The 23,825-nt window shown below is 37.0% G+C and overlaps 1 protein-coding gene across 3 annotated transcripts in view; it reads left to right on the forward strand.

The window, feature by feature from the left end:
* AUH (AU RNA binding methylglutaconyl-CoA hydratase) overlaps window positions 1–23,825 on the forward strand; it is a 111,862-nt gene that overhangs the window by 26,873 nt on the left and 61,164 nt on the right. For all 3 annotated transcript variants that reach the window (XM_038124197.1, XM_038124196.1, XM_038124195.1), the window contains exon 4: window positions 16,417–16,503. In XM_038124197.1, the coding sequence (XP_037980125.1) occupies window positions 16,417–16,503 (87 nt within the window). The remainder of the gene's footprint in view (window positions 1–16,416; window positions 16,504–23,825) is intronic.

A 23,825-nucleotide genomic window follows, 5' to 3' on the forward strand; every position in this document is an offset into this window, starting at 1 on the left:
TGGATCTTCTCCATTGATTCTGTATCCATCTGAGAGTCAAAAATTATGCAACCTTTGTGCTGGTCTTTTGGTAGTCCTGATTTGTGAAATTCATTCAAATTTTGTACTGACAGAAATCAGTAGAACTGAGACATAGTACAGAATAAAAAATAATGTCTTAATTTACTATTTGGAAACATGTAACTGTCCTATTGTCGTACTTTTCCACCAGTACTGGTGTTATGATTTAACCCCAGCTGTGAGCTAAGCACACACAACTGCTTGCTCATGTCCTCACCCGTGGAATTAAAGAGTGAATTGGAAGAGTAAAAGGTAGAAAACCTAGGGACTGAAATAAAGACAGTTTAGGTGGGAAATCAAAAGGAACACAAAAAACTAAAACAAGGCATTAATTCACCACTTCCCATGAACAGGCAGGCATTCAGCCTTCAGCAGGAGAGCAGGGCCACCTCAAGTGTGGCAGTGACTTGGAAAGAAAAATGGCATCACTCCAAATGTTCTTACTTTCCTCCTTCTTCCACTACACTTTATATCCTGAGCATGATGTCATATAGTCTGGAATATCCCCTTGGTTGATTGTAGTCACCTGTTCTGTCTGTGTCCCACCCCAGTTTCCGATGCACCCTCAGTCTCCTCACAAGCATAGCAGTACAAAAGCCGAAAAGGCCTTGGGTCTGTGTAAGCCCTACTCAGCAACAACAAGAACATCTCTATATTATCAACTCTGTGCTCAGCACAAATCTGAAACACAGCCCCATTTCAGCCAAAAAGAAAAAAAATTAACTGCCCCAGCCAAAACCAGCACAACTGGTCTATTTCATGTTTCATGGAGGAAACTTCAGGAAGTCCTGTTGTAATAGGAGCTGTAAGAGAATAGGGACTGGGGAGTGACTGGATGATCGAAGTTTCATAAAGAAAGCTAGCTGGTGTTTGGGGAAAAATTGACTTTATTTTTAAGAGATGAGGTTTATATCTTTATAATGATTATTTTTTTCCCTGCTTCTGCAAGTGAAGATGAGTTTAGGAAACGTGTGTGAGGTGTAAACTGTCTCTTTTTTTTTTTTCAGCTGAAGAGGTTAGCAGGAGGAATATTGCTGTATGTATCTAAATTTAGAGCTGGACACACAGGATGGAAAAAGAGCCATCTGACTTTAATCTATGGCTGGTCTGAATTTTCATAGGCGTTGGAAGAAGATTGTCAACCCTTTAAATATGAAGTTAGTTGTTTATATTCAGGACTCCTGAATTTTAGGTGGAAACCTGTGTGAAATAGCACCTGGGCCTTTCAGAAAGTCTCAAAATTCAAAAGCTTAAAGGAAAAAAAAAATTAGGCAACCTCTTCCCCTCTATCCCTGAAGTTGTCCCTTTGAAATATCCTATTTAGGAGAACTGATGTAGCAGATAGTGCTTTAAATATGCTGATCTGCATGTAAATTATTGCAAAATATGTAAGATAACTTACATAAATGGAGCTATAATGCTGCCATTATACCACAGGGAATGTTTAGGACTGGCATCTTGCCACAGGCTTAAATATATAGGAATTGCAGACATTTTGTTTGTTTTTCACAGTTGAATGGTGCTCGGCAATGTTTCTGTGACACTGAGAGCATATATGCAAAAACTGCAGATACGAAGTCATGCTAATAAATTATGATAGCCAGTCTTATGTGGAAGAATATCAATATCCATTTTGGCTTAAAAATCATATATCTGCATTTAGATAACTTCAGGAATATACATGAAAAAAATGGTTTTATTAATTTAGATTATTTTTTATGTAGGAAATATACGTAGCCTTCACATCAAACTGTTTTTCCGTCCACTAAAATACTGCTGTGAGCATCTTCCCTATTTTGTTTTCAAATTTAGAATACAGCTTGCTTTTTATTATCATTATATATAAATGCATTTTGCTTTGTACTCAGTTCAAGAGGTGTTTGCAAAGATTTGTGTCTGTACAGGTATGCAACAGGATTGATGGTTGCTCTTAAGGAAGGCAAATGGCTACAACTGAAAGTGGATGGTTACTCTTAAGTTATGAAAAGTGCTTTCTCTTAAGTTATGAAAGATGCTTTAACTATATATTGTGAACTATTTTCTTAGATAAAGTGATATTTAACAGGCAATTATTAAAAATATGTTATAATCTCCTTAGTGTGTTTGTGTAACAGTACCAAAGGCTGAGAGATAAACCAGTTAGATAGGCATAGAGCCAAGGTCTGTGTTTTCAGCCAGTGACTGTTTGTTTATAGCTCTTTGGCACTTCAGAGCCTGATCTTAGTATATTAATTCACTGTTAAAGCTGAATTTTGTGTTAGTGCTCTGGTTTTACTTTTTTGGTTCCTTACGTGTTGCATGCTCAAATATCTTCCTAATGCCCATGCCCATGAACATATGTGCCCTGACTTATATTAGTTTCAAATAATTTTGGATCTTTGCAAGTTGCCGACTTTCTAAGAATTTTGTACATGTGGAAAATTGAGTTCCACATACTTTTATGTAACTTTTGAGGTTCTCCGTTCCATTTTATATGAAATTTTAAGCACTTGCTTAATATTTTGTGGTTACTACTGTTTTCTTTACCATTTTATTTTTTGTTTCCTACCTTTGTTGAAATCATTACGTGTATTTTGTTTTGGATGGGACAGAGTTATTTTTCTTCCTAGTAGCTGTTGCAGTGCTGTTGTTTGGATTCAGTATGAGAATAATGTTGACAACACACTGATGTTTTGGTTGTTGCTAAGTAGTGCTTACCCTAAGCGAAAGGCTTTGCAGGTGCGCAAGAAGCTGAGAGGGATCACAGCCAGGACAGCTGACCCAAACTGGCCAAAGGGATATTTCCCACCATGGGATATCATGCCCAGTTTATAAACTGGGGGCAGTTGGCTGAGCACTGCTGATTGTTGTTGGGAGACAGGCGGGCGAGTGGTGAGCCATTGAATGTCATGTGGTTTTTCTCCTTGGCCTTCATTTTTCTCTTTCTTTTTAGTTATATCAGTTGCTAATGTTGTTGTCATTACGAAGACGATTATTCTTATTTTACGCTCATTATTTAATTGTCCTTATCTCAACTCTTTTCCTCATCCCATCCATGGGATTCTCATTCCCATCCCACTGGCAAGGAAGGTGGAGGAGTGAGTGGCTGTGTGGTATACTTAGGTGCTAACTTGAGTTAAACCACAACAGAAATGTACTAAAATGTAGAGATCCAACTCATGTTTGCTACACAGAAGTGGTGTTCATGTTGTTTAACTTCAAATTAAGGAATAAATATAAAGGAAAAATTAAGTATGAAAACATGTGAGAGTTTGAAGAAACTTAGAATAAATGTTGTGAGATTCTTTCCTCATTGCAAAGTTTCAGGGTACTCTGCAGCATGGGCAAACTTCATGTGAATCTTATTTTTTTATCAGTCCTTAAAGAATTAGAAAACAAAACAAAAACAAACAAACAAAAAGTTATGCAAAGCCAGATCTTAACAACAATACATTATTTTTTACAGATTGTTCTTTGGGGAAATGATCTTTTGATATGAATTTTACCTGTGATGTGCACATTTGATTTTAAATCTAAATATACAATCTCAGAGCACAGAAAATGTAGAGTAAGTTGTGCTGCTTTGTAAGATCTTCCTTTTCAGTAGTACGCCTAAAAGAAGCTGATCCTCAGAAGCAAGTTGCTAGCAGTTCTTTGTTTAGCAGATATTTTAGTAGGTTTTTTACTTTTTGTCTGTAACTTTCAGATCTGTCTCTGAAATGTTTAATTTCTTAATGTTCTGAGTTTTTCACTGATTTAGGAGTATTGGTAGAGTCAGTTTGAATCCAAGATCTTGAAAATATTTAGGAATACAACATAGAATATTCAGTACATTCTAAGTTTATTTTGTGTATTCTTTACCTTTTAAACATTTAAACATTTAGATTTGACTATTCATTTTTATTGTGAAAAAAGAATTCCTGTCTTTTAATCTCTTGAATATCCTTTTTATAGTTTTGGAGAAGTTGTTTATCCCTTGAAAAATGGGACAGACTTCCAAAGTGCTCAGTTGTGCAGAAATATGTTTAGGATGGAAGAAGTTCAGCAGGAGTTTGAACTGGCAGGTGGCAAGAGTAACAAAAAAAATTCCTGTAGGTATGTTAGTACCAAATATAAGGTCAAGGAAAATGTAGGTCTGCCGCTGCACGGGTCTGCCTAATTAAGGACAGCACAGTACAGGTAGAAGTAATTCCATTTTCTCTTTGCCTTGGTCTGCATGGGAAAGTTCAGGTCCCAAGTTTCTATGCCAAGAAGCAATAACAAAGTTAACAGCAAAACACTGTTAGAGCAGTACTGAGTTAAGATCCAGCTGTAGCAGTTGGACACACACATGAACAGGATTTAGTGGGATGCATCTGAATTGGTCCACCATCTGTCTTATTCAAAAGGTCATTGAAGACCTAAGTGACTGGAAAGTCAAACATTATACCCATCTAGAGAAATGAAAATTTGTGAAAATGCAGAGCTGTCAGTCTCACTACATTTTTGGGGGAAGTTGTGGAACAAGTGTTTATGGAAGCTTTTTCCAAGAATGTGAAACACAAGAAAGAAAATGGCTAGGGAAACCCAGCTTAGATTTACTAAGGGTGAATTGTGCTTTACCAACATGATGCTTTCTGTGATGAAACCACTTTTTCTGTGGACGAAAGAAGAGTTACAGATGCTCTGTACCTCGACTTTAAAAAGGCACTTGACATGTTTGCCCCTAGTATTCCTGTAGACAAGTTGGTGAGATACAGTTTAGACATATGGACTGTGAAAGGTGTCTCATCTCTAGAGATCAAAGGGTAGTGTAATGTTAGTCGTTCAAAGTCAAACTGTTAGTGATTGTTGGAGTGGAGTTCCTTGAAAATTGATGCTGGGTCTCGTAGTGCTATTTGTAAATATTTTAATGATAGGACTGAACCATCTCTGAGTTTGCAGATGACTTCAAAGTGGAAGGAGAGGGAGATGTCTGGGAAGGAAGAGGAGCCATTCGTTCTGAGAAACCTTGAGCGGCTAAAAAAATTGACCAACAAGAATTGCATGAATTTTAGCAAAAATAAATAGGAACTGCATCTGGAATGGAATAAGCTTAAGTAGCAGAACAGACTGGGAACACACTGACTGAGGTATAGCTCTGCTGCAAAGCACTTGTGGGTTTTAGGGGACAGCAAGCTTAATATGAGCCGTATTATACTACGTAGTATGATACGGCGTAAAGAAGGCAAACAGTGTCATGGACTGCATCAGGAAGAGAATCATCAGTGGATCAAAGCATGTGCTTATTCTGCTCAGCACTTCATAGACCAGCATAACATGATTAGAGGCTTGGAGATTGCTGAGAAGGGAGAGATAACTGGTCTTTCTATGCCAGGTAGATTCAGAGAAAAATACTGTATTTACAAGGATTTATACAATGATAGAAAAGGCAGTGGGCACAGGTTGCTATAGAGGAATACCATGCAAATAAAAAAAAAATCAGTGTGAGAAGATTAATTGAGAATTGATCATATGAATAGCTTTCCCAGAGAAATGGTGGAATCCCCTTTGCCAAGGGTATTAAAGACTTGGACTTCGGACCACCTAATCTAGGGCTGTGCATTTGAGAAAAGTTTGGGCCGGGTCATTTCTAGAGATTTTATATGAGAAGATAAAAATAAAATCTCCAGGATAGACTTGTCTATTATTCAGTCAAATAGGTGATTTTTTTTTTTTTGTTACTTCGTGGAATGTGTCAGTAGTTATTATGCAGTCTGTCTGTCCTTGATTGAGCAGCTTAAACTCATTTGTGTTCAGGGTTACAGTCAGTAATAGCTCTAATGGTTACAGATTAATGGTCTGAGTATCCTGGGTTTGGCTGAGCTGGAGGTGCGATGGAATTATTACTGGTATGCATGCATATATTGTCTGTGAAGCATAAAATATTTTCCTTTTACGTGGGCAAAAGATTTCAGTAGTGACTGACATTGTTTTGTCTGTGATTTGTCAAGCATGTAGCTTTACATGCAGAAAAATGTTAGTTGAAAGCACAGTGAACATCATTAATATATATGGCAACATTATTATGATCAATTTTAAGCTGTGCATTTGTGTGTTTTTAAAGGGATTTTAAGGATATAAGTTGGAAGTATATATCAACAGAATAATAGTAATGACTTACTACTGTGTTAACAAAGTTCAACTTGTGTTAGACTTGACACTATCTTTAAATAAATATATTTGTTATTGTGGTGTCTAACAGCTAGTTTGGAGGCCTCACAGTTATAGATAACCCTAATAATATAACTCAACCAGTCTAGGCCGTTAGGGAGCCAGTTTAGGCCACTGGGGACGCAGACAGCTATTGGCCAGTAAGCCGAGTGGCAACTAAATTCAGCCAATCAGGGATAACTGTGTGGGCTTTTGAAAACTATATTACTGCACTGAGTAAAAGTTGTCGCGTGAGCCTTGAGTGTTGTGTCATGTGTCTGTCTGTACTGCACCAAGTGGTGACCCCGACATGATTGGTCATAGCCAGGCTGTGGGGATAGCGGCAGAGATGGAACCCCAGTGGTGGAGGGCAGCTGGGGAGAGCTGCCAGCAGTAGCAAAGGTCCGGACCATGTAAATAGAAGAAGCCACTGGTGACATGGGGACACAAGTTTCTACTGAAGAAAATGCTGTATGGACCCTCTTTTTATGCAAACGGTATAAAATACGTATATGAACAGCTCTACAAGACTTGCTGTCGTGAGCCATGGGGCAGGCAAAACTGATAAAGACTTTTTAACGACCTGTTGGCTGGTGCCGCACACCTTAAAACAGATGAGAGCCGCAGCTGAGGTGCTGCAGGCACTGCCTGCCAGAGCATCCAGCAGGCACGGAGAGTGGGGGCAGAACGGCAGCAGGAGTGAATGCCGCCTCAGGTGTGCAGGTAGAGAGGAAGGGTGAGAAGCCGAGGGGGAAGCAACTGTTATACAACCTCCATGTCCCTATGGTGCTGCCTTGCTGTGCCGCTGAAGCTCTCCTGCTGCTGCCCCTATTGGCAACATCTGCATCGTGCATGGGTTCGCCCATGCTGTGACTGCCTGACCGCTGCCATCGGCATCAAGTGTGCAGGCACAGTGCCCAAGCTCACCTGTGTTGCGGCTGCTGGAGCCATACGAGCCATGACCCCACGTCACTGTCAATCCACTTGGCTGTGGCTAATTGGGCACCCCAGCCACTGCTTGGCACGTCCACCTACAGCTTTGGCGAACCTGGAAATCAAGCGGCACCGAGTGCTGGAAGTGCTGACGTGGAGCTGCGTGTGGCCAAACTCTGAAATGCCGACAGGAGGTTGCTGGCACCCAGAACTGTGAAACACCACGTTCTGCCGTGTCCACAGACGGGGCTTGGGAAGCCTAGAGAATCTGAGGCAATCAGCATTGCTGTCAGGGCCCGAGGGCTCAGGGATCCTGCCAGCTTCGAGAAGCCCCAGGGACCAGCAGAGTAGAGCCACATGCCGCCAAGAGTCACCCTGGAGTGGTGCTGTGTGCCCTCAAGAGCCAGCCCTCAGCAGGCAATGAGTCATATCGCCTAGGAACCATTGTCTACAGCCGGAGCCCAACACAGAGCTCTGAACCAACCATGGCCGCACTGAGAGCCGCCATCCTGGGAGGGCCCCAAGCAGCTAGCCCCGCTCTGGGACTGGGGAGTGGGGCATGGGGAAGCTGTGGGGAGCGGTGGGTGATGCCTGCCTGGCCGCTTCAGCCCGCTGTGGCCCACTCACCTCTGGTGGTGCAGGTGCCTGACACACGGGGTAGACCTGGAATTATTTACTGAGTTGCGATGCATTGAGGAAGGCTCCTTTGGTGAGGTCTTCCAAAGAATTGATAATTGGACATGGCAAGGCATGTGATTACCATAAAAATTCATAGTCAGAAAGTTTCCAGCATTAGGAACACACAACAACCAATAACTTGCTCAGCTAAATTTTGAAATGCCTGCCATTATGGAATTAAGGACCATGTCTATGATTTGTTAAACACTATTGATGTTTGCCAAGTCTTCTTTGATATTGATGTAAACTTTGAATTAATAAAAACTACCTAGATTTGATTATGACCTACACAACACTAATGAAAATCTGCTTTATTAAATGTGAAATTATCTTGCAGCATTTAACTATGCATGGGAATGACTTCTGAAGATTCTCATATTTAATTCTGCTAACTAGTTTTAATATTTACCTACTTAGAAATAAGCTAAAGGTTTAAGGGTGCCTTTTTGGAATTGCTGTAAGATCATGTCAGCTACAGATTCCAGAGAAGGATGTTGTTAAGTACACTGATGACACATTTTCAAAATTTAGTAACATCTGACAAAATTGAAATTAAAATCTGTCACCTTGTCTCTTAAGTGTGTATTTTTACTAAGCTTTAAACTCAATGCCTGGCACACAGAGGAATCCACCCATAACATATTATTTAATGTTACTTGTGTGCATTCCTTTGATTGTTCATAAGTTATTTATGTTAAGAAACTTTTTCAATAGATATTAATAGAGGTTTGTTTTTAAGATATGTTAGGGAAAACCTCCCCGCCAAGGTCTTGGCTCTTGCCAAGCCATGGCCCTGGCTGGATGGGGAAGTATGCCATCAAACCCAGGAGTTACTGTCCTAAAAATGAAAAGAAGTCATTTTGCATTGTAAATTTGGTCTTAATAAAAATTGGACCCCCTTTTTCAAGGTAGGCTTGGAGACCTTTCCCAGGAGGGGCTTTCTAACCCCTTGCTAGTAAAAGGGGCTCCCCAGCTATGGCAGACCCTGGGTGATGGTAAGCATTTAGGCAGTTTGTAGGTATTTTTGTTCAGTGGTGCTTATTATTTTGTTGAATGTGTTGTTTTACTGTTCACAATGGGATAGGTGCCTATTGTCCTGAACACCCTTCTGAATTTAATAGCTTGAATTATGTTGATATTATAATTCATAAGGCTGAGAACAGAAGTGGATACTGATAACCTGAAAACATTTAAGTGGCATTATATACAAATACGTATTATGATTGACTAGTGCAAGGCCTGCATGAGTATTGAAACCTTTTAAATGACTCTATTAAAAAAACGACTCTACTCCTGCCTGACAGCCAGCATTCATCTTGGATGTAAATCTAAGACTTCTTAAAGGATTATTGAATCCAGTGAGTTTTTTATCAATGAGGCCGATTAACAAAATTTTACCTGAAAGTCACATGTATTAATCTAGGTAACCCAAACTATTTATTGTAAGATGCTATCATCAACTCACCTGGACCAGACTGTGCAGCTGAACATACATGAAACAGCTGCCTTGACACTGTTACCTGTGAGGAGAATCTCTTTACCTATAACACTAAAGCTGAACTGAATTTTTACAGTAATTGCCTTAATTGTCAAAGAACTAAAACATCACTGGAGTTCTGATATGTGAACTATTTTCTCCTTGACTGCAATGGACAGCATTAGCTATTTCTTCTTTTTGATAGACTGTCTATCACAATCCATGCCATCAGCAGTGGATCTCTCTCAGCCTCAGCAAGTTCAGATCAGTAAGATACAAATGTCAGATAAACTGATTGGCAAAGTTTACAGTGGGCAGCTCCTCAGACTCAGTTAGAGAAGGTTCACTGAATACTATTAAATTAAAAAAATTCTGGTTAAATTTGAACATGCACTAATGGTCTGCATGTATCAGATGTGTGGTTGTAAAGCATCTATTAAATGCATCTGCAAAGGGTAATTGAGAAAGTAACAAAATTGTCACTGAATTTAAATTCATTTTAGTATCTGCCCTAATGTTTTTAACATATAACTCCCTTCTTTTTGTGAGAGCTACAAATTTTATTGGAAAAAATATGTCATCAAAGAGTTAAGCAGTAAATTAATGTGCCTTACCACTACAGGTAGGGTCTTTACCTGAACTTAATTCAGTCCAACTCAATTTATGTACCACAAATGAGTGCTGAAGACAGCTGAACAATATCACAATGCATGTTTAAAAGTAACCAGGCTTTATTAAACAGCAGTTGTGGAATTGTATGTAGAAAAATGGAGTAGCATGAGAACATCTAGCTTTCTTGTATGAGCTGCTGGAAAGAGTACAAGAAAATGTAATTACAGTAGTAGCTAAAAGGAAGACATTGTCGAGCATGCCCATGGCGGTACAAAATGCATGTTTAAAAAACAAAGAAGGTGGGGTGTGGGGATGGCAGGTACTCCCATGAAAGCCTTGGATGTTCCTAAAATTCTCAGTCATGGCCTAATAAACTGACTGTTGTCGGATGCAGGATGCTGTTAGCAATTGTGGGAAAGTTTGCCCATTGCTTCACTTGAACCTGAAGAGTCAAACTGTTTAAGGACAAGACAAAGTAGAAGGATATAGACCCTTGATATGACATTTTGCCTTTAACTTCCTTTAGCTTCAAGAACTGGACATTTGAAAGACAGTACTGAGTAGAAGGGTATATATTTTGTAGTGGAAACAAGACAGCAATGCATTACCCCTGACAGGTTTTTGAATGTTATCTCTCACAGTTGTTTGAGTTGACTTGTATGTAACTTAAGTTTCTGTAATTAGGCCATAGATGTAAATAGCCTGGGCATACTGCACTGTGAAGCTGTGCTTGATGGCTCCCAGATATGCTTGTAAAATCTCTTCAAGGTATGTGGGATGAGCCAATGGCTGGTAAGGTTAGATATGTCGTGTTGGGTAAAGATCTTCATTTGACTTTGGTTTATTATTTGTGTCATCGTCATTATTCTGGATGACATTTGTCATCCTGTCTGCAAGGGCCCTGCAGAAGAAGACAAATGCTGCTTTTGTATTTAAAAAGAAAAAGGGGGACCTGTGGTGGCTAACAGCTGGCCTGGAGGCCTCACAGTTATAGATAACCCTAATTATATAACTTGGCCAGTCTAGGCCATTAGGGAGCCAGTTTAGGCTGTTGGCCAATAGCAGACAGCTATTGGCCAGTAAGCCGAGTGGCAGCTAAATTCAGTCAGGGGCAACTGTGCGGGTTTACGAAAACTGTATAAAGGGAGCTCAATAAAAGTTGGCTGTTATCACATGAACCTTGAGCGTCATGTCATGTGGCCATCTCAACTGTGACATTTCATGAGGTACTGTAGTTTTAAAATTGGGAGCTAAGTTGTCCTAAATAGATTTCAGGGCTTAAAACCTTTATTTCTGAAGTTCTTTGAAATTTGGAGAAAAAGAAATGTGGATAATTCTTTCTGGTTTTGCACGTAAGATGACTAAAATATTGTCCTCACGTATGTATGTACAGCTTCCTCTTGAGGTGTTTTTAACCTCATAGAAGTTTATTGGTGTTCTGCTGACGATTTCTTGGAGTTTTTGGAATGGCTTCTCTGGAAGTTGCACACATCTGCTTTTAAATAAAGATATTTCCATGTACCTTAGTGGATTTGTTTTTCAGTTGTTTAAAGTTAATCTATAATGTATATTAAAGTTGACCCTTTGCCCTCAGTATTTTGTTTAGTTCAGTATGTGTGGAGAAGGATGAATATTAATTCACTGTCTGCTTATATGCATTGTATTGGAATAAGATGTGGGTTCATAGGGATTCATAGCATTTTAATTGGTGAGGTAGTGTGTGTTTTGTACTTCTAGCTGAAGCATTGTAAGTTTCCTTCATAAATTCCTTAATTTGTTTTAGTGGATTGGTGGTGCCTTTGTGTTTTGCTGTTTGCAGTGTTCTTAGCTGTTGCTGGCAAGATACAGAATAATAGGATATAGTATGCAAGACAGTATCTTCTGATACTGCCTAGTGTCACCTCCTTATTGAAATTTTTGTGTATTGGCAGAACTGGTCGATCTGTGTTTGGTAAGATCAAAGAGCAAGCACACAGTAACACTGCTGCACTAAGAATTTAATGCTTTATTCTACCTAAAATGCCAGTGCATGTGCCACTTCCTTTCCTCTTCTCAGACAAAAGACAATTCAAGTGCCTTTAGGCACTTGATAGAATAACTTCACTGTTTAATTTTGGTGTGCCAGCTTTCTAAAAGACCTACTTTTTAATACAAAGTATTTATTGAATAAAGGTAAATTCTTTAAGTATCACATATAAACCATTACATTTTATGCCTTTTTTCATTTAGAGTTTTTGGGGTGTGTTTTATAAGTTGCATAGAATAGTTGTACAAGGAGATTTCTAGGCATTTATATTATTTGGAAAGTGAGTCTTATAGTTGGAACGTATTTTACAAACACAAAATACAGCTTTTCAACAGTATATAAATTCTGATTAGCAAGTTTGCAAAAATATCCAAATAAGGCAGGAGGCATGGGGTCAAAGTAATCACTGTAAAAGTAGGTTTCCTTTGGTGTGTTCTCTGAGTTAAAAGCCATCCTTGTCATACATATGTGTAGGTGGAAAATTCTGGTGAATAACAACAATATCCCTATCTTGCTGTACTGCCCTTGGCTTTCTCAAATAAACATTTTCTCTGGCATCATTGTGAAGTGGAAGTCAGGCACATGCTGCAATAATTCTCTCAACTGACAGTGTATTACAGACAACCATTGAATAGCCGCATATTTGAAACCATGCAAAAGAGAGTTACTACGACAGGGTTTTCATATTTGGTTCACAAGCAAACTAACCTTCCTATTTTCTTCCAATATAGGAGGAGGAAAATGAGAAAGTGATGGATCAAAATCCAACAGAGATTTTCTTTTGGATTGACCAACCTCAGTACAAGTGTAGATAGTATTTAGAACAGCATGCATCTTCCTTACATCAGTTTCAAGAATTGATGTGGAAAGACCAGATCACAGCTGACCGCTAAACAACTGCTGCTTGTACTGGTATTTTTCAAGCACAGGTTTTCATTGGACGTCATCAGGAAAGTTCTCTTCTACCAGTTTTCTGTGTAAATTTTGAAGTGATACTTCTGTGAATTAAGTTGATTCAAGAAGAGTTTATTCTCAAGTGGCAAGTACCTGACCGAATGCTAATATGGCTGTAGGAAGGAGTGGTTGATGCTGCTGTCAGTGTAGTCTTTCACTGTTGCACTTCTCTTTTGTCCTGCAGTAGCACCTCGCAGTTTGAAAATGGCATTTCACAATCTTTAAAATGTGATTCATAGAATGCTGGGAGCAGTGAAGTAAAAACTGGGGAGCATAACTCCTAAAATCACAGCTTCTGTTATTGTTCTGAGTGGATAAAAATCAATTAGTGGGACGAAGCATTGATATACCAGGAAGCTTAATATGGAGAAAACAACTATTCATGTTCCAGTACAAACTGAATGGATGTGGGGACGTAATTACAGTGTTCCTTCAAAACTGTAACAGTTCATATGCCTCTGCTCCCTCATAGCTGGGGTTTGCTCATTTCCTTCTCCGGTAGGACGTCTTAGAGGGTTCTGTGTTCAGTGTGGCGGGAAGGAATGGACCCGCAGTAGAGTCACTGGAGTCTGTTGGGAGTGAATGTGGGAGAGCAGATAGGTCAAACTGTCCAGGGATTTCAGCTGTGGCCCATAGAAAAAAAATCGCAGTTTTGTTGTGTCAGGCTTTTTGTGGTTTGAAAACCTTAGCTACTTTGTTGCTCTCAGCAGTTAAGCAAAGACTATTTTCAGCTACTTTGAAGTAGAAAACCTGGGGTGAGGGAGGGCAGTCTTTGGTTTTAGTATCTGAGAACAGAACTCTCTGGTTCAGCTTGCATTCTCCTTCATGGCTAGCTTCAGAAACAAAACCTTTTCTACTTCTGACTTAAGAACAGATTTGAAGGAATATGTGAACAGCTCTTTGCTATGTGGGTCAGAATTCATCAATAATTCTTTGAGCAGTCAAATCTTATAACAGGAACAAAAGTGTTAAGTTGGTGGCAGTTCCATCTCCTGTGACCCAGAGGATGCCAAGGCATATGTTCTTTTGGAGTGCAGTGAATGGCTTCTGACTAAAATTCTTCCCTCTGAAAAAGCTTTAGTTACTATTACTGTTCCTTGGAGAGCTAAAATAGAAAAAGGGCTACGAAAAGGGCACTTTCCATTTCCTTGACATTTGTGAGGGAGAAACACATAAAAAAAAGGAAGCGTTCGTTTACAAAAGTTGATTAAGGCACTATGATCAGCTATGTACTTGAAATTTCTTTACAGTAGTCCATATTGTTTATTCCAGATTAGCAGCTGTATTTTAATCCATTCTTAAACAAGGTTTTTGTTAAATATTTAATCAATTTATATAAATGTCTTCAAGGAAATGTATATTTTAACTGATGGAAGAAGTCTAGAGTGTATTTTTTATTTTAGAAGAGTTGGTTTATTTTGGTTGAGTCCATTTTTCTATGCATATATTCTAGTCTGAATAAATCAAACCCTAACAATGGCTTTAATCTTATATTGGCAGAAGATTTTCTTTGCAATAATGCTAGATATTTTCTTTAAAATGTTTTTCAAGGGAATGCCCAGTGAGCAGGATTTCAGTGTGTGGAAATTTTGAGTCAGATTGCACAGCCAAAGAGGTTTTTGTACATAAAACATACATTTTCTTACATAGGCAGTGATCTGAACAGAGTTGAAGAAGCTGGATCCAGACTTTAACTGATATCAAGTAAATGATATTTTTTCATTCACATCCTTGCTGATGTGACTTCTAAAGCAATTTACCATTTAGCTTCTTAAACACGACATTTCAAAAGCTCCTTTTGGCTCCAGAACTGTATATGTAAATGGATTTGTGAAAGTTGCTTGCAGTTTTATTTGATTTGGAGTTCTATCCGGATTTATGGGTGCAAATTTTGTTTGCTTTTTGGGTTCCTGACAAGATCTTTTTATGCATTGATTGTGAATTACTAAGGTAGCAGTTGCAATTTTTCTGCAGTGCAGGCTTGACTGTAATAATTCCTGTTTTGTACTGTCTGGTCAAGTGGTCTGTCCTACTGTGTCAGTTGGGGCACATTCTAGAAGGTTGTTTGGAAGTTTTTGGGGAAGTACCTGGTAGTGTAAATTAGGCTTAACATTACTTAGCAGGAAATATGCAAATGCAGCAAGGACTGATGCTTCATTGTTTTTATATTGATATATATAAAAGGAGAACAAAAGTCACAGTTAAATGAGGAGCTTTGCTATGACAGAAGAAGAAGGAAAGATGTAGAGCTGAATTATTAGACATGGTACTTTAAAGCAACAGCTGGATGTCTGTCAGAAAATGTCAGATTGAGATACTGGTTTTCACAGAGCTAGCCTAGAGTTGTTTAACGTTACAACTAATGCTGCCAACAAAAGTATGTCTAAAACTATGTTTGATGAAGAGGGTGATAGGATGGCCTTTCATGAGTTAAGTCCAAAAAGTTAGAAGGTGAAATGAAACCTATGACTGCATAATTTAAAATTCTGTGCTACAGTCTTCACTTAATCTGGGTTCAGTGCATTTTCCTGAATGAATAGTATTCTCAGGGTAAAGAAACATACACCTTTTTTAAAAAAATTTTTCTTTTATTGTCTTTTTCAGCCTTTTCAGGCATGCAAGGAGCTCAGTAGGTTAATTTTTGCCAAATGAAACAAATGCACACTAAGTTGCCTTGTGACAATTTCACTTCTTTAGAGAATAAATGTGTCCATGCAAGTTTAGGCTTTTTAATGTATTGTTCACCTATAAGAAAGATAGACTTTTATGTTTAGCTATTATTGTTATTATTACTGTTAATTTTCTTTTTTTTATATGCTCATGAAAGAAAATGTCAGCTTTTCCTGTAAGTGAGGGTTTAAAAACACATTTATGTCCATATCTATGCTTATAAAGCAAACTTAATTTTTATATACTCATGAAAAAATAGATAAAAATTTTCAAGATGTGGCTTTTTGTTTGACAAACAAAAAATTATGGTATGTAACTTATTCCAAAATAAATATTAGTAAATGAGTGGAAAGTGAACTGAAAAATTGGTCCACCATAGCATTTTTATTTAGACATATAGTCTGTTAATGTAAAACCATGCAATGTATGTACTGTCTACCAATAAGAGAATTACAAGAGTACAGTATGAAAAACATGTATTTATCAGACTTTGTGACACAGTTGGGAAAATAAAATAGTATGACAGATGAACTATAAGCATAAATGCTACTGTTCATAAAATACTTTAATAAGAGAAAAAGAAATGTCACTGGGAAGAATATACTTACTGAAAATATTTTTATGGATAATTTCATTTTTGTTTGATTGTTTTGGGCTTTTTGGTTTTATTTTTGTCTTTCCTTGATAAATAGCTCATGTTTTCCTTGAAATCTGTGGAAAATTTACGTGACTAATTTAAACTCCTTGTTTAGAAGTAGACTTAAAATTTTTATAAATTAAGAAATATTTTACTTTTAAAAATGTATTTACAATACTGTTTATAGTTTGCTAAATATGTATGAAATGTCACTTACAGGTGCTGACCTTAAGGAAAGGGCAAAAATGCACTCAAGTGAAGTTAGTTCTTTTGTCTCCAGAGCAAGAGCAACTATTAATGAATTGGGTAAGTAACCTCTCCCTTGAAATATGTTATTGTAACTTTAACCTGAGAATGTTATATCAGAGGAATGGCATAAACATGCATAGTTAATTCTTGACAGGTAGTAGAGTAATTGGGGTACTCTACACAGTACAGTACCCCAGCTGTGTAGTACCACATCACAGACCTTGAATTGGAAAGAATCCCTAGGGATTATGGAGTATATTGATAAATATGAATCATGGTGCATTTATTCCTTTAAAATGTTCCAAGTTGAGTTAGACTTTTTAAAAGAATGCTAGAGAAGCTAAATCTCAACTGAAATAGAGATGATTTGCCCTGCTGTTTTCATAAAGGATGGATTGTTCAGTGACATCAAAGTACTTTAGAATTCAATTTTTATTGTTGCATTCTTGTGGTTTCTATAATTAGTAAAGTCTAATATATTTTAGAAGCATGTTAAACATCAGCTGCTAATATAAATTTAGCTACTAAGGTATTTTAAAATTTTGTTTAATATGTTTTGGTGTAGTAAAACCTGTTAATAGTTTTGGATTTTAATCAAGTTGTACCAATTCTTAAGGATAGTAATTTCTTTGTATGTTTTAGTTTAGGAATTCGCCAACAAGTAATTGTATTTCTACATCTCTGCTGATCAGTTTAAATATAATTACTTTTCCACAGGTTATTGCCAATATGATCTGTTGAAAAGAGAAGTGTTCCATGTTTTAAGGAATTAATTTTCTACATTTAACTTCTAAAATTTATTTAGATGCTTTTCCTTAAGAACGCTATGTAACATGTTGATTTGGCAGAATGTTATGAATGAATGATATGAATGGGGTTTTTTTTTAGGTAAATGACAACCTGATGAAGAATGAAACTTTGATTAGGTAATTCATGCAGATAGTTATGTCCTGAAATGACTGTCATGTCTTTGAAGTGAAGTAGACACTCAAGGCTGTTTAAATAAGTGAAATCTGTAAAATACCTAGATGACGTGAATAGGTCATTAATTTCCTGCAGCTGATACTATATGTCATGCTAGTACTTGTCCTTTTATTGGAATGCCAAACAAGTGGCAACAAGTTGTTCCATTCATTCTCTCAGTAAGAATTTTGGGAGGCTTTCTTATCATTAAGTAATAGTTTTTCAGCCTTCCTTGGCTTGAAGTTACTGGAAATACTTTAACCGGCTATTAGTGTTTAAATATGAGCAACTGGTTTCAAGATTTTTCTATGTTTAGTAAGTAGGGGTTTTTAATCAATTATTTTCAAATTTTGAAGTGAGAATATTTCTAAAGTCTGAAGAAATATTTGTATTTGGCATTCTTCACTGAATGACTGGAAAATGTTCAGTTATTTGATGCTTTGTTTTGCATCAGGGTTGAAAAAAAACCCTGAGAAAAATGTTTGATTGTTTTCATCTTCATTAAAGTTCCTGTGAGAGTGTTAAACTACTGAATATGTAAGCAAATTTTCAGTCTTATGTTAAAGGCTTTCAGTGAATTACTTGACTCTGTCAGTTTCACTAGACCACTCTCAGAGCCCCATCCAGCCTGGCTGTGAATGCTTTCAGGGATGGAGCATCCACAGCTTCTCTGGGCAGCCTGTTCCAGTTGCTCACCACCCTCACAGAGGAGAATTTCTTCCTAAAATGTACCCTCTTCCAGTTTGAATCCATTAATCTTGTCCTGTCGCTACAGACTCTTGTTAAAAGTCCCTCTCCATCTTTCTTCTAGGCTCCATTCAGATACTGGAAGGATGCATTTGTGTTACTCCAAAGCCTTCTCTTTTCCAGGCTGAACAATCCCAATTCTCTCAGGCTTCATAGGAGAGGTGCTCCATCCCTCTGATCAACTTTGTGTCCTTCCTCTGGACTCACTCCAGAGTACATTCACACCAGCAGGTCAATGTCCATCCTGTGATGAGGACCCCAGAGCTGAATGCATTACCCCAGGTGGGGTCTCATTATGCCAGTCTCTACATCAGGAAATGGCAGACAGTATCAGAAAAATATATACAGAAGGTTAGATTGGTTGGGTGCATAAGATGTCCCATTGTGTCATGCCCTGATGAATAGAAGTGAAAACTAATTTTACAGCAAGTCATTACAAAATATAGGGACATTGTATTTGCGTTTGGTCACTGCAATTAATCTGTAAGTTGAAAATAATAATGGTATTTTTCTTACCCAGCAACAACTAGGATGTTGTGAGATAGTTAAAGAGGGGAAACAATTTTCAAATTAATATTTACCGCTGCAGAATGTTATGTAGCTGAGGAACAATATTTCCAAGCTCCTATTTTGTTCTTTTTTCTATCTGAGTTTAATAATATAATCTCATTTAAAATGTATTCTACTTATTGCTTTTCAGAACTAGGTCATGTTTTGATAATTGCATTTGTATTCAGATGTGTGACCTGGTAAGGAGGTATGTCTTTTTAGCTATATTTTCAGAAAGAAGACCATTAAGTTACCTTTATAGACAAATTACAGTAAAGGTTAATTATGTCTTGAACAACTAGATAAACTTAACTTTTTAGAATTGACATCCTTTGGCTTTCTTTAGTTTCTGTCCATGTCATTACATTTAAAATCCTTACACTGGTTGTTCTGTAAAAAGCTGTAGTATCATTTTGGAATACAGCTGCAGAAGGGAATTGTCTAGAAATTAAAAGCATACTGCACTTATTTATATGGGAATAATTTATAACTCTTACTAAATTTGGGTGAAGAAGTAAGACTGCAGTAAATGTGATTTTGTTTATAAATAAAGGCTTAAAAAAAGAGCTGAAAAAATTGAAAAGATCCCCATTAGTTGCGGCACTTGGAGCTTTAAGTTGGGGAGGGGGAAAGGAAAACAGCCTCTATTTTTAGCAGTGTTTGCTTTTTCTAAAATTATACCAGAATTGTGGAGATTTGATTGGGGTTTGGGTTTGTGTATGTGTGTCTGGGGTTTTTTCTACTTTTTTCTTTGTTGTTGTTTCTTTTAATAGTAAGAATTATAAGATTACTTGCCCATTACTATATTTTGCCTTGAAGCGCTTCGTTAGTGATATAAGGCTGTTTTTACTGTAAAGAAATTGGGAGAGAAAAGACGTAATAGATCTCTTGTAACTATGCACAACAAGACAGCCCTGGCTAAATTAAATCAAATGACAATGATTTCCAGAAACATTGTTTTTGAGGCTCTGGGGAGGAAAAAAACCCCATCATTGTGGGGCAGATCTTCAAAACGTATGGTATGCTTCTTACTAAATACATGTTGTTCTTTATACTGGCTGTGGGGTCAGAGCTGTGATAGTGTGTATATGTTATTTTTTGGGATTTCAGTTGCAAAACAGACTGAGGCTATGTATGGAGCTGAATGCAATAACCACACTCCTGAAGAAAAACACCATATTTAATAAAAATAAAGACTGAAGCTGTAGAAAGAATTTTAATTCAGCAAATACATACAATTACTCAAATTGACATTTAGCTACAACCTCTACTAAGTGAGAAACGTCATTGACTAGCAAAGTTTTTCCAAAGAATGTAGATGTAAGTTCCCAAATCCCATAAACAGGGAATAAAAATTGGAAACTGACTTTCTTGTTTACTTCTTAAAATTAACATGTGGTCAGGCTTGTTTTGTTTTTTTTCCTATTTGGAGACAAAACACCTTACTCATGGCCTGATGGAACCTAGATCTGAACTAAATTAAGAATGAATATTTTAATAAAATACTAAGGTTACTTGTTTTCTGTTGGTTTTGTTGCATTATAACAAATCTTACAGGTCTTTGTTGAAAACTTGATTAATTTTATGCATAAGCTGTGATACAACTTTAATAAATGGTGATATTTGGTAACTTTGTTTATACATAGTTCTGTCAGATATGGTTAGTTTTAACATGCTCCACTTTGAATGAGATCATCTGGAATGAAAGCACCTTGTGGTCTGTTGCTTGCATTTGTGTTTTTTGTTATGTGCTTTTTATTTTATTCAGAGTAGATACAGTTCTATATTTACAGATTTTTTGCCTTTCTTTAACATTTCTTCTGTCCTTCTGCCTTTCAGTCATCACTGAACTTTAATTTACCTAAAAGAAAGCACTTGTTTATCCTTCAGACAGGCATCCTCTTTTTGAAAATGTTCCTAGTTTGACTATTGAAGATTGTGCATACATGCATTTTTTGATGCCATGTTATATGCTACAGTTTGGTTTTGGATGGAGGCTGTCAAAAATTTGTTTCAGCAGTCCCAAGAATGGTATCAAGATTGTAAAAATTTCGCTTTATTGCTGGTCTGCTAACTGTTACCCCACCTTCCCATTGTGAAGGCTTAAAAATAATCAAGAATTATCATTGGTGAGGTCAGCGCTGTATCTTGTTTTACTGTTTGAATCTGTGAGGCTTCTGTGGAGGTTTGGTTAGCATTTTAAATCCTGGTTTAGGAGTGAACACTCAAAATTTACCGAATTCACCAAATCCATCTGTGTTTGCTGGAAGTAGATCTGGCCATCAAAAATGTAGTACTCTAGTTTGGAAATCCTGTGATAAGAACTGTGGATTTCTCTCTTAGGGAAGAGAGATACAGGCTATGAATTGTGTTTACTGGGAAGCTGAATGAAATTTCAGATAGCTATCAAATTTGAAAAAGGATAAATTACAGCTAGCAGAGCCATGCTTAACAGCTGGCCTCCGGCATCATGCTCTTTCTGTGCTGCTGACACTGTGAAATATAGATTTTAGCACAGTATTTTGCTTGCTGTGCCATGATGTTGCCTGTTTGATTAAGTGTACATCATAACTAATACAATCCTTGAGTGCCAGCATTCTGAGTGTGTTACTAGGCTCTTGGTTGTTTTTCAATTGTAGATTTATTTCTTTTCTTGATATTGAATTAATTTAAGGTAGTCTTTGACTAAGTGTTGTCTGATCCTGGTGTTGCTGTACAGCTGTGACAAAAAATCAACATAACCTCAGCGGTAGTTTAGTTTTTCTTCTGGTAGTAATTCCTAATGTTGTTCTGGAGGACAAGAGGCTATGCTCTGGACATGGCTCTTTAAGTTTTCTTCCACAAACGTAACTGTACCAAAAGTAGGATGCTGCTCACTCAAATGGTTTATTGATAGCAGCATAGCCAGTTTGCACTGTGTTAAAACAGGCCTCCAGTATCACTTGCTGTCCAGGACTTCTATTCCCTCTCCCAGGAGCCACACTTTGCATGTTTGATATATTGGTACCACTATCCTTTCATCACCCTGTTCAGGTTTGAAATTGCATGTTTCAATAGCTGAATGAGAAAGAAAACTTTTCTTTGCCTGTCTTCATCTCTGGCTCTGTTCCTCGAACGAATTGATATTCAAAGGGTAGCAACTCCTGACATGGTACTGAAAGCACAATGTTGCTCTTCTGTTGAAGAAATCCTGAGCTCACTGATTAGGCCAAGCATGAGGCTTTGACTTCAGAATTGTCAAGTCTTGTAGTGAATACACCTTTCGCCTAGGTAGGTTCTGACTTGATGATATTACTAAGCTAGCTTGTTAAAAAAAAAAAAAGCTTACTGTGTAGTGTCAGGGAGTGTTTTTCTTCTGCAGTGTTCTGTAAATGAACTGGCTTGAAACTATTACTTGGTAAATTATGCTAATTTAGAAATAAAATATTTTAGTACTGGACTGGGGAATGTATTGTGTCAAACACGAGTGGTAGTAATAATAGAGTATGTGTTATCTTTATACTGTAGATCAGACAAATAGACAATAAAAAAAAATGAAAACTGTATCTAATTTGATTCTCCTAACAACCAGAGATTATGTTAGAGACTATAGTTGTGTGTGTGTATTATATAGACAATAGTTTGAGTTTTATTTTGTGTGTTCTTTAAGAAAGAAAAAAACCCTTGCATATAAATAGAATGTAAAAATGTAACTGAATTCATTTAACTTCTCTGTGTTTCATAAATCTACTGCTTGATTACATGCTGTGCTGCTTTTGTGTGAGTAATTAGTCATCAAATGTATCTAGTAAGAGTAAAAAAATAAAAGAAATAATTTTCATTTTTCTTTTATCCAAAGCTTTCACTCTTTTTGTACAGAAAGTGAATTCTGTTATCTAGGTTTTACTTCATTATTGTCTTACTGAGGGCAGAATGAGACTACAAGATGAAATGTTAGTAAATATGAAGAAACTGAAGAATCTGTTTATCAGACAGAGAGATGATTGAAATATCCAAATGATTTTCTACAATACAAAAAATCATGGAAGAATTGGATACATAAAACAGTAGCTCAAGGGTTTAATTAAATCCCCTCTTTCATTCCGATTAGTTTCCCAGTTTCTGTTTCTGTTATCAAGAATGTAGAACACACCTCTCTTACTTGTCCATAATAAACTACCAAGTAGAAAATTTTAAAATAAAGAATATAATATTCCTCTATTAAAGTTGAAACTTTTTTCAATTAAAAAAACAGTGTTTCTATGTCATATATGAGAATGAATGATTAATGGAGGAAACTGTGAAATTAATAGGATTGAGTGAGGTGCTTTAACTTCTGTCAAAATAAATGGAAGAAAAACTTTATTAATATCTTTTGCTTAGTAATCAGCTGTAATGTGCAATAACCATTTTCATTAAAAAGCAAAATTTCTTACACATACTAAAAAGTATAGGGTTTTCTTGTGCAGCTCTTTACTGCTATTGATTGCCTGAACTTTGAAGGTATTAAAGCAAAGACAGTAATGTTCAAGTCTATCACCAATTGTGGTTTACTAAGCTTCTTATCAAAAGCACAGGAATTAGAGAGTACCTAAAAGCCTTTCACAGTTGTGACAAGCAAATGTATGGCACAGAATTCTGTATTCAGACTTTAAAGTGTGGTCGTTTTTGCAGATGAATATATTTTTGAAACACACAGAGATATAGAAATAAATTGAATAATCACTTTATCATTATTTTTGCACTTAGGAGAGGTACAGCTTTGTAACATTTGCTTACTTGCCCTGTGCAAAAATGGTCTGATCAATCTTCTTTACCCTGACACTCTCTCTCAGCCACTTTCAAATGTTGCTGTATACACTGCTTGGATTTCTTAGTATTGCAGAATGGATGAAAGTACTTGTTGATGTATTTTGTTTCTGTTAGCTTTTTTCCCCATAGAAGAATCTTTTTTTGACAGTAGTACTTGCAACTGAAAATGAAAGGAAACCCTTGTAGTCACTGAGTTGATTACAGATTTTGCAAGGCAAGGTAAGTGCCTGAAACAAAACTCATTGCAAAGGTTATATGCCATCACAATGTTGTTCTTCAGGAAAAGGTCCCCAAAAATGAAATCAAGATACTGTGCTGTGCTGTAATTT

The sequence above is a fragment of the Motacilla alba genome, chromosome Z, assembly GCF_015832195.1.
Source record: "Motacilla alba alba isolate MOTALB_02 chromosome Z, Motacilla_alba_V1.0_pri, whole genome shotgun sequence".
Taxonomy (NCBI): Eukaryota; Metazoa; Chordata; class Aves; order Passeriformes; family Motacillidae; genus Motacilla; species Motacilla alba.